This window comes from Kogia breviceps, chromosome 5 (genome assembly GCF_026419965.1).
Source record: "Kogia breviceps isolate mKogBre1 chromosome 5, mKogBre1 haplotype 1, whole genome shotgun sequence".
Taxonomy (NCBI): Eukaryota; Metazoa; Chordata; class Mammalia; order Artiodactyla; family Physeteridae; genus Kogia; species Kogia breviceps.
The window spans coordinates 145,502,714-145,520,176 of NC_081314.1; the positions used below are offsets into that span (position 1 = coordinate 145,502,714).

A 17,463-nucleotide genomic window follows, 5' to 3' on the forward strand; every position below is an offset into this window, starting at 1 on the left:
TAATAGATGCAGAAAAATCATTTGACAAAATCCACCACATCCACAACACAGAGTCCATGATTAAAATTCTCAGGAAACTAGAAATACAGAGGAGCTGCCTCAACTTGATAAAGAATATCTACAAAAAAACTTACAGCTAACATCGTATTTAATGGTGAGAAACTTGAGGCTTTCCCACGGAGATCAGGTACAAGGCAAGGATGTCCCCTCTCACTACTCCAGTACTGGACATTCTATCTATTCAATGAGACTAATAAGAAAAAGAAAGAAAAGGTATACACATTGGGGAGAAAGAACTAAAACTGTCTTTGTTCACAGATGACATGATCATCTGTGTAGAAAATCCAAAAGAATCAACAAAAAAACTTTTGGAACTAAGTGATTATAGCAAGGTTTCAGGATACAAAGTTTATCAATTTGACATAAAAGTCCATCTTTTTCTATGTATCAGCAATGAACAAGTGGAATTTGAAATTAAGAACACAATACCTCTTAATTAGCACCCCACAAAATGAAATACTTAGGTATAAATCTAACAAAAGGTATACAAAATCTATATGAGGAAAACTACAGAACTCTGATGAACCAAATCAAAGAAAAACTGAATAAATGGAGAGATATTCTATGTTTGCAGACAGACTCAATATTTTGAAGATGTCAGTTCTTCCCAACTTGATCTATAGATTCAATGCCATCCCAATCAAAGCCCTTATTTTGTGCATGTTGGCAAACTGATTCTAAAGTTTATTTGTAGAGGCAAAAGACCCAGAATAGCCAACAGAATATTGAAGGAAAAGAACAAAGTCAGAAGACTGTCACTACCCAACTCCAATACTTACTGTAAAGCTACAATAATCAAGGCAGTGTGATATTAGTGAAAGAAAAGGCAAATAGATCAAGGGAACAGAATAGAGAGCTCAGAACTAGACCTGCATTAAGTATAGTTAACTGATCTTTGACAAAGGAGCAAAGGCAATACAGTGGAACAAAGATAGTCTCTTTAACAAATGGTGCTGAAACAACTGGACATTCATGTGCCCAAAATGAACCTAGATACAAATCTTATACCCTTTACAAAAATTAACTCAAAACTATAAAACTCCTAGAAGTTAGCATGGGAGAAAACCTACATGGCCTTGGGTATGGTGATGCCTTTTTAGAAGCAATGACAAAGGTACCTTCCATGAAAGAAATCATTGATAAGCTGGACTTATTAAAATTGGATACTACTACCCTGAAAAAGACAATGTCTAGAGATTTGTAAGACAAACTGCAGACCTCTAGCAATCTGATGAAGGACTGTTATCCAAAATATACAAAGAACTCAAAACTCAACCACAAGAATACAGACACCCTGTTAAAGTGGGCCAAAGACCTTACCAGACACCTCACCAAAGAGACACAGTGGCAAATAAGCATAGGAAAAGATGCTCCACATCATATGTCATCAGGGAAATGCAAATTAGAACAAAAATAAGATACCAAAACACACCTATTTGAATGGCCCAAATCTTGAACACTGACAACACCAAATGCTGACAAGGATGTGGAGTAACAGGAACTCTCATGCGTTGCTGGTGGGAATGTAAAATGGTCCAATCACTTTGGAAAATAGTTTGGCAGGTTCATACAAAACTACACATATGCTAACCATACGATCTAGCATTTGTACTCCTTTGTACTTACCCAAAGGACTTGAACATTTATGTTCATATGAAAACCTGCACCCAGGTATTTATAGCAGCTTCATTAATAATTGCCAAAACTTGGAGGTAACCAAGATTTCCTTGAGTACGTGAGTGGATAAAGAAAGTAGTATGTTTAGACAATGGAATAGTTCAGTGCTAAAAGGAAGTGAGCTCTTAAGTCATAAAAAGATACGGAGGAACCTTAAATGTATAGCACTAAGTGACAAAAGCCAATCTGAGAAGACTACACTGTATGGTTCCAACATGACAGTCTGGAAAAGAGAAAGTACAGAGACAATAAAACAATCTGTGGTTGCCAGGGAGTGGGCTGGAAGGGTGATTAGGCAGAGGCAGGGAGAGGGATTTTAAGGCAGGGAAATCACTCTGTATGAGTCCATAATGATGAATATATGTCATTATGCATTTGTGCAAACGTGTGCAAAACCGAGAGGGAGGTCTAACGTAAACTAGACTTTAGGTGTTGATGATGTGTCGGTTCATCCATTCTAACAAATATACACTCTGGTGGGGATGTTGATAATGCAGGATAGGAGAGATATAGGAAATTCTGTATCTTCCCCTCAGTTTTGCTGTGAACCTGAAACGGCTCTAAGAATGTTTGTGTTCATTAAAAAAAAAGACGTCTAGTACGTTGAGGTCCCAAGACATTCAGGTCGAGACCATCCTCCGCCCCAAATGCCTTTCATTTGTGATCCTTGTTGGAAGAAGGAAACCAAGGTTGGTGAGGTTGGTCTTTATTACCTTTAATTGGATGATTCCTTCCCTGTTTCTGATCTTCCCCCTTCCCAGGGTCCTGTAGATCCTCCTGTTTCCTGGGCTCTGCCCCTTGAGCAGCCTTCTGGGCCTGCATCTCAGATCAGCTCCAGAACCCCACTCCCCTCGCAGGGCGCTGCCGCCTCCTGACTTGCCGTCTCTTACCGTGCGATCAGTGGTTTGCGTGTTACCCACATGTTCACCAGAGACCTGTGAAGAAGCCCCTCAGTGTCGGGCTCTGTTCCAGGCCCTGGGGGTCCCAGAGACGCTCACAGTGAGGCCCTGCCTTGGTGGAGCTTATATCCTGCCGAAGGAGACAGACGGTAAACAGCCCCCGAAACCAGGAAACGAATTCGGATGGGGGTAAGAGCAGTGAAGAAGAGCCACGGGGAGTGACGGGTGGGTCCAGGGAAGCCCCCTCGGAGGAGCCCCCTTTGTGTGCAGATGTGACCCTCAGGAAGGAGACACTGATAGCCTCAATCACCAGTCTCAAGGGTAGTCGGAGGGCCTTTTGATGTCCTCTTCTCCGTATCCCTTACATCTCCGGCTTGTTTTCCTCTTTCACTGTAACGGCCTTCTAACAGCTCAGCATCCTGGAACTCTCCACCAGTGTGAGCTCGCCATCTCACCGTGCCCCAACGGATGGGCCCCCCAGCCCTGCGGAAGCGTGCCAGGAAGCCACGTGTGACCCAAGGGCACTTGTTGACCCCCCGAGTTAGAACTGAGGAGTCTGACAGTAGACTCTGCACACTAACTAATCGGGAGCCCAACTCCATTGACGTAGATGTTAACCTCAAGTGAACAACTTGTGTTGAATTATATCCTATTTTGAATTGACTGCGTTGTCCAGGGATTTTCAAGCCTTGAATATATACAATTTTAGAAGATGGTCCCGGTGTGGTAATGACTCAGACCCCTAGCAAAAGCAAACACATATCTTTTCTGGAGAAAATTATCTTCACTGGCCTCTAGACATGCTTCTGTATAGTTTTTTAAATGCACTCTCCAGTGCGCATCCAGGAAAACAGCTTCCAAGCATTTCAGACGAATTAGGATCGTCGATGTGGGCTGTTTACTAGGTAGGCTGATTATGACGAATGAACTAAAAGCAGCCTTTGAGATACCTTCAGAAAAAAAGAATTTTATAAAAAGTCTTTAAAAGTTTTGAAAAAGAACCCAATAGAATTTCTAGAAGTAAAAAAATACACAGTAACAACAGCAACAAACTCAAGGAACAGGTTTAGCAGCAGGTTCCATAGAGCTGAACACATAATTAGTGAACTGAAGGGAAAGTCAGAAAAAGCTACACACGGAGCAAATAAAGACAAAGGGTGAGTGACGTTAGGGAGACCCAGTGATAAGGTCTCACAGCTGCAGAAGGAGAAGAAATTTCTGGACATTTCAATGCATTTAATCTCCAGCTGCCTGATAAGTAAGAAAAAACAAGATTGACTTAATTGTAAAGAAGTTAAATCTAATTATGTAAAAAAAATATTTTTAAGTCTTAACATTTTATGTGCTACAGCTTTTTGAGATGGAGAATCAAACCTAGGAAGCAAGGTTAATCACAGATACAAGTAGATGGAACTTAGGGATCATGACTATTAAAACACTATTATTAGAGGCCCTAGAGTTGTCCTGTTGCTGTGATTTAAGCAACAGATAAACTCACAGAGGGAGTAAGTGTGGAGTCACTTGGAATCCTGCAGAATCCTGGCTCACTAACTGATGAACTTTGTGACATTTGATGTTTCACTTTGCCATTTGCAGAATGGTTCAGATGTCTTCCCTTTGGCCTATTGTGCAGTTGAAAAAGATTTCTCAGTGAAACGTCCGGGGGGAGGTATAGAATAGACTGGGAGTTTGGGCTTGACATGCACACACGGCCATATTTAAAACAGATCACCAACAAGGACCTACTGTCTAGCACAGGGAACTCTGCTCAGTACTCTGTAATAACCTAAATGGGGAAAAAAATTGAAAAAGAATAGATACATGTATATGGATAACTGAATCACCTTGCTGTACACCTGAAACTAACACAACATTGCTAATTAGTATACTAATTACTAATTTTTTAAAAAAAATTTAATTTTTTAAATATTAAAAAGAAAGTTCATGTGGAAAGTAGACATGCAAGAATCGCTAGGAAATACCTAAGCAGAAGGAAATAAGGCAGAAAGAACAGAATATAAAGTCAGACATGGGGCTTCCCTGGTGGCGCAGTGGCTGAGAGTCCGCCTGCCGGTGCAGGGGACGCAGGTTCGTGCCCCGGTCCAGGAAGATCCCGCGTGCCGCGGAGCGGCTGGGCCCGTGAGCCGTGGCCGCTGAGCCTGCGCGTCCGGGGCCTGCGCTCCGCAGCGGGAGAGGCCACAACAGTGAGAGCCCCGCGTACCGCAAAAAAAAAAAACAAACAAAAAAACAAAAAAACCCACCTGTGAACAACTGGCTGGCCAGCTGGAGGAAAATAAGTTTGGCTTTCCATCCAAATTTAGTCTAGAGGGATCAAATATTTTAATTAAAAAATAAGAAAATATGGGGAAAGGGAGGGAGAAAAAGGCCTTTCTAAGCAAAAGAAAGCTCAACAAACTGTAAAAAGAAAAATAAAAAATTGTTAACTGTCTAGGGGGAAAATTTTCATACTCAAGAACAAAGAGGGAAGATGATTTTTTATTACCTACAGTAAGGAAATAATAAATATAGGATTGTAAAAGCTATCATACACAATTTAGAATTATATATCCATATGTACAGGAGATGTCCCTTTGTGGAGAAAGCAGGGGCGCTTTACACTATATTTATATATGCGAGGGTGTCCCCTCCCTTCTCAGCTCATTATTTTGGTTGCTTCTCATCGAAGTGTTTTAAGGAAAGCCTCTTCATTTTTTTTTTTTTTTTTAACAGTCCACACTTCCAACACAAGGGGCGCAGTTTCGATCCCTGGCAGGGGAACTGAGATCCCACACGCCACATGGCATGGCTAAATTAAAAAAAATAAAAGAAGAGAAAAAGAAACAAAAAAGAAAGAATGCTTAATTGAGACCTCAGAGCACCTTCCCCTGACCAGCCGTGCCAACTTGGATTGATTTGTAGTGACTGTGGAAACCGTATTGAAAAGGGTTCTATGATTTCATCCAGACTCAGTGGGAAAGATGCTCAGTTTGGGGCTTCCCTGGTGGCGCAGTGGATAAGACTCCACTCTCCCAATGCAGGAGGTCCAGGTTCGATACCTGGTCAGGGAACTAGGTCCTACATACATATGCCGCAACTAAGTTTGCCTGCCACAACTAAGGAGACTGCGAGTTGCAACTAAGGAGCCCTGGAGCCGCAACCAAGGAGCCCTGGAGCCACAGCTAAGGAGCCTGCCTGCCACAAATAAGACTCGGCACAACCAAATAAATAATCAATCAATTAACTAATATATTTTAAAAAGAATCTAGTAAAAAAAAGGAAATGCTCAGTTTCATTGATGCTGTCAGGGATAGGGAGGAAGTAGAGTGCACTGGGACGCATGGATCTATATGCCATCCATGCTATAGATCAGTGTCACCTGAGGGCTTGTGAAACCACAAACGGCTGTGTTTCAATAAGTCTGGGATCGGGGCCCCAAAATGTGCATTTCGGAAAACCTCTTCTTAAAACGGCAGTGCTTTCCCAAAGTAAGCAAGTCAGGTGAAAATCAAGCAGTAAAAAATTATCCTTGAAAAGCTTTTTAAAAAAATTGTTTTAAATATATATATTTATTTATTTATTGGCTGCTTTGGGTCTTTGTTGCTGTGCGTGGGCTTTCTCTAGTTGCGGCAAGCGGGGGATACTCTGTTGCGGTGCGCGGGCTTCCTATTGTGGTGGGTTCTCTTGTCGCAGAGCACGGGCTCTAGGCACGTGGGCTTCAGTAGTTGTGGCACGTGGGCTCAGTAGTTGTGGTACACGGGCTTCAGTAGTTGTGGCTCGCAGGCTGTAGAGCACGCAGGCTCAGTAGTTGTGGCGCATGGGCTTAGTTGCTCCGCAGCATGTGGGGTCTTCCAGGACCAGGGCTCGAACCCGTGGCCCCTGCATTAGCAGGTGGATTCTTAACCACTGTGCCACCGGGGAAGTCCCCAGGCAGACTCTTAACTACTGCGCCACCAGGGAAGTCCCCGAAAAGCCTTTGAAATGAAACATGCACAAACACGGCTCGGGGGCCGGGGAGTGGGGCGTGTCAGTGAATACAACATCCATCCGGATCTGTTTTGGCAAAATCTCAGGGTTACCAGTAGACAAGCCCAGCAGCTCTTCTAGGAATTTATTTATTTACTGGTTGCACATAAGAGAAACATTCTATGTGAGAGGTTTTCATTTCAGAGTGGTAGTCCTAACAAAAGGTGGAAAAGAAACAGCTGGTAGATTGTGGTCCATCCTCGCTGTAGGATGCTCTGCAGGTGTGGAAAGAATGAGGAAGAGCTCTGTGTACACAAGCAGCTCACTCTCCAAGGTATCTTGAGCAGCAAGATGTGGGTCAGAGTAAGAGGATGTTACGGTTCGTTAAAGTGTGGGGGGAAGATACTCTTATTTGTCGAATATGTACAGAGAACTTCTGGAAGGACACCCAGGAAATGAATAACCTTGGTTCTCTATTGGATAGAGAGGATGCAGGAGTAGGGAGGTGGTTTATCACTACCTACCTTTTAATATACGTTTACAAATTGAACTATGTATATGTATTATCTAGTCCACAAATTATTTCTCGAGGCTACTATAATCAGGAAAAAAAAAAGGCTAACAACTTAATAGAAAAATGGGCAATGTACGTGACTAGATAGTTCCTGGAAAAAGAAATATACACAACATAGGGAACTCTACTCAGTGCTCTGTGGTGACCTACACAAGAAGGAAATCCAAAAAATAGGGGATATATGTATACTTATAGCAGATTCACTCTGCTGTACGTATAAACTAGCACAATATTGTAAAGCAACTATACTCCAATTAAAAAACAATAAAAAATTTAAAAAAGAAATACACACAGATCACAAATGGCTTTTAAACATGAAAGCATGCCAAGGCCATCACTTTAATGAGAGAGCCAATTAGAACAATAGTAAGATTTTTTTTCCCACAATAGATTAGTATAGATCAGAAAGTTGGATAATACGGTGTGTTGGGAAGGGTATGAACAAATAGGCATTCTCATATGCTGATGGTGGGCGTGTAAACGGGTATAACTTCTCTGTTGAGCTGTGGGAAATATGTGGTAAAATTCAGAATTCACATACGCTTTAATTCAGTAATTCACTTCTAGGAATTAGTTTTAAATCCACCCCACTACTTGCCCTGATGGATGCACAAAGGTGTTCATTGCGGCATTATTAATAGCAGAAAAGGCTGAAGATAACCAAGAATGTCTTTCTGCAGCCTATTTAAAGAATGGGTTCATGCAACAATAAAATATGTGGTTAAAAGATCCACAATCCGGTCTTCCCTGGTGGCGCAGTGGTTGAGAGTCTGCCTGATGATGCGGGGGACGCGGGTTCGTGCCCCGGTCCGGGAATGAGCCTGCGCTTCCGGAAGGCCCCGCCACGGGGGGAGGCCACAACAGTGAGAGGCCTGCGTACCGCAAAATAATAATTTTTAAAAAGCTAAAGAAAAGGATTGAACTCCTGTCACATGCTACAACATGGATGAACCTTGAGGACATTACACTAAGGGAAATAAGCCAGTCATAACCAGACAAACACTGCATGATTCCACTTATATGAGGCATCTGAAGTAGTCAAAGTCTGGAAAGAGAAAATAGAATGGTGGTTACCAGGTGCTGGGGTGAAGGAGATGGGGAGTTGGCGATTAATAGGAGCAGAGTTTTAGTTTTGCAAGATGAAAAAGTTCTGGAGTGTTCTGTCGTGCGGTAATGTGAATATCCTTAACACTACTGAACTGTACACTTAAAAGTGTCCATCTTTTAATTTGGTAAAAGGTGATAAATTTTATGTTATGCACTTTTTGACCACATTTAAAAAAAAAAAACTGAAAGCAAACCCAGAGACAAAAGCTCCATCTCCGAAATAAAGTGAGCTCAAGACAAAGGTGAGATTCTTGGCAGATGAAACCAACACTCCCTTTAATGAGCTGATTGTTGTGTTTAATGTTAATTGTCAGGAATAGTTGGAGAATGACTCCTGTGTATTGCTGGAGAGCAGCTCAGAAAGGCATCCACACTGAAACGAGCCATGCTCGCGCCGGGTACTGTTCTGAAGTCCTGGGGAAGGATTCCTAATGGAGACCCCTGTCTTCTGCTCCCTCTGATTCAGAAGACGGCAGGCAGAGGGTGACCTAGAAAAGTAAGGCCACACTGTCCACAGGGCATGTGTCCCCAGGCCCCCTGGATGGCACCGGACGGGAGCTTCTCAGGAGGCAAAGACGGTGGTAGAGGGCAGGTCACAGCCAAGCCCCCCCGTGACACCCCAGGGCACTCTGCGTCACTGCGTTAGCCTCTGGGCTTTCTCGGGGGAGCAGAAATGCAGCAGCCAGTGGACACAGAGGGTGGCGACCCTGCCTCTCTGGAACTCTTTTTCCACAAAAGTGACCAACTGCCCTTGGAGCCTTAACTTACCCTTGGGAGCCTGAGGCCTCTGTGACTACAGCGGTTTCAAAAGCTCTGTAAAACCTGATGGATGTCTGGCGTGCAAGCCCACACGCGGCGCGGAGAAGCAGCTGTTCCCGTTTGGACGCGGGCCGTCTTCTGGGAAGGCTAACTCCCACCAGAGCCTGGCCTCCTGTAAACCCAAGGACCTGCAGGCCTGCCACCCGGACCATGGGGCCTGGGACATCGTGCTCGCCCTGTTTTCCCTGATCAACCAGGAGCAAAGGAGGAAGCCTGCTGCGCTGTGCAAACCGCAGCGGGCAGAAAGTTAAACAGCCTTAGAACGGGGACCTGGACTTCGAACCTGGATTTCCCTGGAACTTGGCTTTGACGTCTCAACGACTCAGAATATGCCCAACAGGCCTATCTTGGCGGTCACCTGACTTTGTGAGACATTCGACCGGGGTCTGGGGCCGCCAACCGTCAAGGGACGGCGTCCTCCCTTCGGAGCAAAACCCGCCCGTTCCCTCTGGTCCCCCGTCAGCCTGGGCCGCAGAGCCGGAGCTCGAGGGCGCCTCCAGCGCATCTGCCCCGCGCACCTGCCCGCCCTCCCCGCCGCCGCCGGCCGGCCCCCGGGGCGTGTCGCCCAGGGGTCCGCCCAGTCCTCGCGAGGCTCCCTCGGTCGCCCTGAGCTGCGGCCCGGGGTCCGGAGGGTCCGGAGCCGCAGCTGGAAGATGCGCCCCGCGTCTGCCGGTGAGTGCGCGGCGGAGGGGAGGGGCACCCGGCACGGGAGACTCGCCCCCTCGCCCGGGCTGCCACCTGGCGCGCTGAGCCAGGGGTGGAGGCGGCACGGGGCGCGAGCGAGGCTCTTCTCTCAGACGGGAGGTCGGGAGGGCGCCGAGCGAAGCCAGCGGGGGCAAACCGGCTGGGGTTCGCGGCCGCCCTCCTGCCGGTCGCCGCTGGCCCAGCTGCGCGCAGGGCCGGGGTGCGGGCAGGTCAGTGACGGGGGCGTTTTGCCTGCAAAGCAGGAGTTGGCTGAGCGCAGCTAGAGCCGGACCCGATGAGGCCCGGGGGGCGAAGGCTCCCTCCAGCCAAGCGCGGGGGCCGGTAGGGGCGCGCCCCGCCCCCGTCTCCGACCTCCCGGGCCAGGAGGGGCGGCCCCGGGCGCCGGTTAGAGGCACGCAGGTCCCCCTGACCAGCCAAGGAAAAGATGAAAGGTGCGGAGACGGGGACACAACAACTCTTCAGTCACCAGCCTGTGGGTGGGTGAGAAGTGGGGACTCGTTAGCATGGACTGTCCCATTGTCCCTTATTATAACAGTTCCGGTAGCATCTTTCTATAAGGCTTTCCCCCCTCCACACACACACACCATTCTGTCAAACTACTTGGGCCTGAGAAGATTTGGGGGAAAAAACAGGAAGGAGGAAAGAAAAGCTCCGACCCCTTCCCGAGCCGTTTCATCTCCCAGGGCTCGCCTTCCTGAAGGTGGCCTCCGTGCACCTCTCCTGCCTGCCTGCCTGCCTGCCTGCCTGCGTATGCAACGCGCGCGCTCTGGGGGCCCGGAACCGACGGCCTCTGACACACATTCCCTTTCTAATTGGTTTTGCTCTTTCTTCCTATAATCTGAAGAATCTGGAGTCCTCCCAGAACAATACAGTGCAAAAATTAAAAGTTCAACACTGGGAAGTTCTCTTGGCCTCTCTAGGGACCAGCTCCCCACCTCTCCGTGGCAGGTCATTGCCTCCAGGTGTTTGACTCTGTGGTCTCCTTCCTTCCTAAGTGGCGTTCTGGTTGTGTGCTCACACTGCAGAAAGTTCTGAGCACCCCCTTTCTGCTCCATCCCCAATGGGTAGGAAAGCCAAATCGTAAGACTTTTTTGTGTGTAAAGTATTCAAGTTTTCTGCAAAACCATTTATTTGTGAACAGCACTGCCTCTGGTAACTTGTGTGCATTTTAAGATAAATGCAAGGAGATTCATATCTCTCTTCTTGGGAGGAAAGATCTCCCTTGGGGCACTGACTTTCATTACAGCTATTTTGGAAGAATTTTTTTTCATTATGCCTGTATTATAGACTTATCGTCCAATTTTGCTGCTCACTTAGTGGAAAATGCTTAATATGATCAGATTGCTTTCCCTCCACCCACAGCTTTTTCCACATGCAGCCCTCGTGATTCATTTGTGAGCTACCTGGTCCTTTCACATCAAGGTCTGAGGTCACGCCAGGTTGGCATATGTCTGGGTGTGTGGCTGTCAGAGAAATGACTCACAGAAGCTCAGGGCCACATCGCTTTTGATTTTGGGAGCTAAAGATTAGGTAACGTTCGTTCCCTCGATGCTTCAGCCAAGCCCCAGGTCGTCTGCTCCAGGTAGGGACACAGCTCACAAGAAGGACATTCAGGCTAAAGGGAGGAAGTAAATTAAGCCACCACCACCCTTCACGAGCTGGAGGAAGCTTCCTAGAGCAGAGTCGTCCTAATTCTTCAAAATGAAGGGCGTTGGCATGTGAACTTTGGAAGGTGGGTTACCTTGCCAACCTGCTGAGGTGTTCAGCTGTGGCACTTCCCAGCCCTGCTGCCAAAAAGCCTCTGTCAGCAGGACAGTGACAACAGTAGACACTGGGGCCAGCAGAGGCTGGAGCCACAAAGCAGCTGCACCCCAAGTCTGGCTTATCCACCCCTCAGGGACGAGGGGTGCAGGTGTGGCTGCCTCAAGGCGAGGGAATGGGGGTTCCTGTGGGGAGGTGGCCGGTGACAAGCCTCATCCTCATCCACTTCACGGGGAAGGAAACGCCCCCAAAGTTTGTCCTTATGGGTTCAGAATGGCCCTCTGCAGCGCCCCTGGATTGGATGGGAGGGGGATCCCGAAACGCCCCCTCACCTGCAGCCTGCCCTCGTGTGCACTGGCTTCAGGACTGCTTTGTCCTTCTGCCTGTAAGTGAAGTGTCAGGGCCAGCCTGAGGCCCCCAGGAATCTGAGGGTGGAGTGAGGGTAGGACGCACACACACATGCGCCCTAAAAGAGAGCCTCTAAGGAGGAAGTTCCGGCCTCCTACCTGTGCTTGGCATGGGCCTTTGCGCTGATACTCACGGGCGCCTGCTGGGTCGAAGTGCTTAGGATGTGTCCGTGGGCTGATGTCGACTTTATTACCTTACGAGAAAAGGCCGGATCCTGGTCACAGAGCCACAGAAGGTTCGCGGACTGTGTGTACTTCCTCTGCCTGCCCCCCAACTCTGAAGCTGCTGGACCCCTCCTGCCAGGGCAGGCCCTCCCCCACCCCGCCCCCAGAGCTGTCTTAGCTGAGTCTCTGAGCCCTCACCGTTCCCGAGACAAATCCTCGCCCGTGCCCGCCCCATCCCAGGTGCAGGGTCCACCACCAGCCCGTGCCCCTTCTCACCACGAACTGGTCCCAGTGCACGCTGCTGGGTCTGCCTCCCTCCCCAAGCTGGTTCTGGCTCCAGTCACGGCTTCCGCAGCCACGGCAGGAAACCTGGCCTGGGGCCCCGCCGCTGCGCCCCTCACCCGGAGTACAGACGCTTTGTAGCCTTCCCAGGAGCCCTGGAAAATGTCCAGGGAGGGGCGCCTGTGGTCCCACAAGCCCAGGGTTCACAGCGCAACTTGTGAGGACGCGCGGCTTTTATTGTCTCCGCACTGTTTTCCCTGTCGCTTCCACCCATGTGTCCTTGTCCACCTGGGGACCAAACCGTGCCTCCCTTCCATGTGGGGAGGAAGGTGTCTGAGAGGTGACATCATGCTCCCTTGCAGTCATCTCCGAATCAAAAGCAGCTCTTCACGCAAATATCTCGCGTGTGACATTCAGAAGATCTGAATAATCTCTGCTTTGCCAATTTTCTTCAAATACGACACTTGGGTAAAATAGTCTGGCTGTGATTCGACACACGGGACACTGAACTACTGTTTTTGAACCTGAGACCTTTATCGATGCTGAATCCATGTCTCCAGCAGTCAGACCACAGCGTTCCCTCAGGGTGCATCCAGCAGCGTTTTCCGGAACATCCTGTGACCCTCGCACCGTCCTAGTTACGCGGGCACAGACCTGGAGGGGAGAGCCACGGTGGGCAGCGGCGACAAGGCATGCGAAGGGCTGACCTGAGGGTGCCTGTGCAGGCTTCACCCAGGAGGCCACAGAGCCGCACTGGGGTCCTTGAAGGAGGGGACAGGTGGCCAGGGGTCTGGAGGAGAGCGCCCTGGGGGCAGAGGGGCAAACTCGTACCCAGGGCACAGCAGGAAAGGGCAGCCTCCGCAGCGGGTCAGCACGGCTGGAGCACGGAGCAAACAAAGGAATTTCCAGGACAGCACGCCGGCTTCACCTGTTGTTCTCACTGTGTTTTCTGTGGCTGGTTTTTCCGGCTCGGAGATGTCCCTCCATCCTAGGAACTGCAGCGGCCACGCTGGCTCAGGCATTTCCCAGCGGGAAGCCATCTCTGCATTACGTTCTGACCATCTTAGGGACTGCGTGGTTTGGAAAAGAGAAAGAAATAATTGATGTTGAAATATGCACTTGAAAAAAGACCAAATGGTCCAGGTGAGACAGAGGCATCCCGTTTCACCAGGATGACTACCTAAGCTAACCAGCCGCCCGGCAAACACCAGCAAATACTGACCCGATATCACCTAACCAGTGGGGGGAACCTCTAGGTGCTAGGCCTGAAGAGGGAGCCTAGATCCAGGGCTCAACACGGCCGGACTGACAGAGGTTTGCGTTTCATCACCGCCCGGACAGAGAGGATGCCCCGGGCTTGGTGCTGGAGGGCTGCGGCTGCACATTTGGAAAGGGGGCCGGGGAACACCCACTAGTCTCTGCTCAGGGCTCTGGGCGGGGAGACACCAGCCCTCTGACACCAACTGGGTGTCCAGCCATTCAGGTCAGCTCCGACACTCAACACCCACAATAAGCTCCAGAGCCCAGGGGTTAAGGGCAGTGCCCTCCACGAGCTGCCCTGTCTTCAGATGCCAGCCACGGGCTTCGGGCGCCGCCCGCACTTCTGACCAGCTGGCTACAAATCTGGGGCTTCCCACAATTCCTGGGGGGGGTCAGTAATTTGCTAGAACAACTCACAGGAACACTGAAAGCATCACTCTCCTTAAGATTGCAGTTTTATTCTAAAGCATACAAGTCAGGAGGACCAGCCAAATGCAGGGCCATACAGAGTGAAGAGCAGTTCCGTGCCCACAGCCCTGGGAATCAGGGTGCATCCCCCTCCCGGCACATCGGTGTGTTCCCCACCAGGAAGCCCCCCCAACCTTCTAAGTCCCGAGTTTCATTGGGGTCTTATTCTGTCATTGGTCACAGGACAGCTCGCCTGCCCTCTCCCCTCCTGGAGGTCCGGGGGCGGGCCTGAGGTGTGGGCTGGGTGTTTCCGGACTGGCTGGCCCCTCCCCGGAAGCTATCCTAGGACCTACCCTGAGCCACCTTATTAGCATAAACTCAGGCGTGGCTGAAAGGGGCCCCTTATGAACAACAGCAGACACTCCTATCAGGAAATTCCAAAGGTTTTAAGAGTTCTGTGCCAGAAACTGTGATAAAGATGAGATATATTCTTTATTCTACCCCTTTGATAGATAAGCACCCAACACGGGGCGGGCACGTCGGTTCTGTAGCAGCGAGAGAGAAGGGCTAAGATGCTGCGGGCCTGCGGAGACCGAGGCCGTAGAGAGGAAGCAAAGTCTGTGGAGGTCACCCCAGCAAGACTGGCTGGTGGATCCCACCGAGGGCTGGCAGGGGGGGTGTATGGGATCAGGAAGAGGCCCAGACATCTGACCCTGTCCTGGGCAAGGTGTGGGGCAGGAACAGACTCGGGGAGCCGGGGAGAATCCAGGGTTTCATCTGGGACGTGCTCAGTGTCATGCCCTGTGAGACATCCCGGGTGCTGAGAGGGCTCAGCAAGGGGACACGCTTGTCGGGAGCTCAGAGGATGGTCTGGCTCTCAGTTCATCTGGGATCCTGCGGAGAGACCCAAGCTGCACCGCGTGAGGGAGAAGCCAGCAGAGATAACGTGGGAGACACCCCCAGCCCGCCGCAGGGGTGTGGGTGCTGCCTAGGGGGGACATGGACGGGTCAGGACCGTCATCGGGGGCCTGGGGCTGGCAGCCTGGAGGCTTTGGAGGCCTAGACCAGCACAGCTGCCCGGAGCCGTGGGTGGAAGGTGAGGCCTGGAGGCTGATCCAGAGGACGGTTATTTCCAGATGCTTGGCCTGAGAGGGGACAGAAAGGAGGCAGCCGGGGAGGGTGTGTGGTCAGGTGGGTGGGCTCTTCCTCTCCCCTCCCCTCCCCTCCCCTCCCCTCCCCTCCCCTGCTCTTGTTTTACCCTCTTCCTTCCTTCCTTCCATCCATCCAACCATCCATCCCCTTCTTATTTCTCAGGACTGGACATATCAGTACATAAACGCTGATGGGGCCATCCCTGAGGTCCCTTTACGCAGGGCCTTGGGCCATCCCTGAATCTTAGCAGTTTTGGTAATCCGGCACAGTCCTGGTCTGTGAGCTATTTAAGGAGTAAAATCTGAAAGACCTGGGGGCAGGGTCTTTCTGTCTTGGGGACAGAGCTGTCACCTAAGCCTCCTGTAACCCAGGAGCGGGGCAGTGTCTTTTCCTGCAGAATTAAGAGGAAGGTTCCGGAGTCGGCAACCTCTCTGCAGGGACTTTCTGCCACCGGGAACCTTGGGTGTCCCCACAGCCTTGTCTCCGAGGATGCTGACAGTCTGTGGACCTTTTCCAGCGTCAGGGGGCGGTTGTGTGCTCACGGGCACCAGGTACCATCCTTAGCACTGCTGTCACAGCAGTAAACAAAACAGAGCTGCCCCCGCCACCCCCCAGAGCTTCCGTCTGCTTCCAGGAGCTTCCAGCGGCTCACGAGGGAAGGGCCGCTTCTGTCCTTAGGCCCCTGTCAGGGCCGCCTGATGAGTCCTTGACCTGAGCCTTTGAGGAAGCTCTGAGACTCAACACAGCAGCAAGTAGGGAACCTTGGCCAGGACCGCTTTCACATCCTGTTCTTGGTACGCGCTCTTGTGGCTGCACTGAGCGGCCCCGGGCCCTCACCGGCCCACCGCCTCCCGGGGTGATTCCCCTCAGGGCATCCTGCTGCATCCTGATGGCAGGGATGCCATCCAGGGCAGGCCGAGGAGGAGAGGGTCAGGAGGGGAGGCACCCAACGTGTCTTGTCTTGTCTGCCCACAGGCACCCTGAAGGCAGTGTTCTTCCTCTTCGCCTCCCTGTGCGCCTGGTATTCTGGGTACCTGCTGGCAGAGCTCATTCCAGATGTGCCCCTGTCCAGCGCCGTCTACAGCATCCGGAGCATCGGTGAGAGGCCTGTCCTCAGAGGTGGGTACCACAGTGGGGTCCAAGCAAGGACTCGCAGCCCAGCTGCTGTGGTGAGACTGGGCCCTGACCTCAGCTGTGCCCCTACTGGCCATTTATGTTGACGAGGATGGGGAGGGGAAGGAGAGGGGGAGGGGAGGGGAGGGAGGGGGGAGGAGGGGGAGGGGGAGGGGAAGGGGAGGAAGAGGAAAAAGCCGCTCTGGTAGCTCCCATACTATTCCAAGGTAGGTACCCTCCTCATGCCTCATGAGAACCCAAGGCAAACCATGATGTTAAGAAAACAAACTTTATGGGCAAGATGCGTTAAATAAAAATATGTGTTAGAATTAGGAATGAAGTAAATATAAAATATCCACGAAAAATTACACTGGAAAATGTGTGAGACTCTAAAGTAGTCATCTGCACCCTTTTTCACATCTCATGGTAAATAGGTGTGCCGGTGTATTTTTAACACAGAAATAAACTATACAAAATGAATTTGCACAGATATAAAGAACCGGGTAATGATTTTAAAAATTTGTAAAAACACCATTCCTTTTCAGATTTAATTACCTTTTGTGTCGGGTGGGGGGGGGGGGAAGAACTCTCCAGAAATCGACTCTGACTGGTGTTTTTATTTTGAATAAGGTTTTCACGGTGAATTTGCTTGTAATCAGATAGATTATTGCATATGGATTGTGGACGAGGCCCAGTGCCGCAGGGGAGACCCCATGCGTGGAGGGCATGGGCTCTGCCCTCAAAGGGCTTGCTTTCTCATTTTCTCCATTTTTACGCAAAAGGTGAACTTGGTCCTGGTTACACGCTTGCCCCTAGGAGCTGCCTCTGACCCGGTGTTTTTAGAAGGGCTCGTTTACATGGTTTCTGATTCCCACCAATGGGGGCCGGGGAGGAACTGTCACCCTCCCCCGTGACTGAAGGACATCAAGTTTTGGGAACCCAGGGGTGGTGGTGAGAGCCGGCCGTGACACTGCACCCTGACACCTGCTGGCTTGGGACCTCCACTCTGGGGGGACGCATGACTGCCTGGGGGCTGGACGCAGAGTTTGGAGGTTGAGTCTTTGATTCATAGTCCAGCGCTCACACGAACGAGAGGTTAGAAGGGGACAGC

General features: G+C 50.1%; 1 protein-coding gene across 2 annotated transcripts in view; it reads left to right on the top strand.

Moving 5' to 3' along the window:
- FAM3B (FAM3 metabolism regulating signaling molecule B) overlaps positions 1-17,463 on the top strand; it is a 52,403-nt gene that overhangs the window by 7,638 nt on the left and 27,302 nt on the right. The window contains exons 1-2 of one of the 2 annotated variants that reach the window (XM_059064159.2): positions 9,753-9,771; positions 16,215-16,358. In XM_059064159.2, coding sequence (XP_058920142.1) covers positions 9,753-9,771; positions 16,215-16,358 — 163 coding nt within the window. Of the gene's footprint in view, positions 1-9,752; positions 9,772-16,214; positions 16,359-17,463 lie in introns of those variants that run through there. The other variant, XM_067035384.1, reaches the window with a different exon arrangement.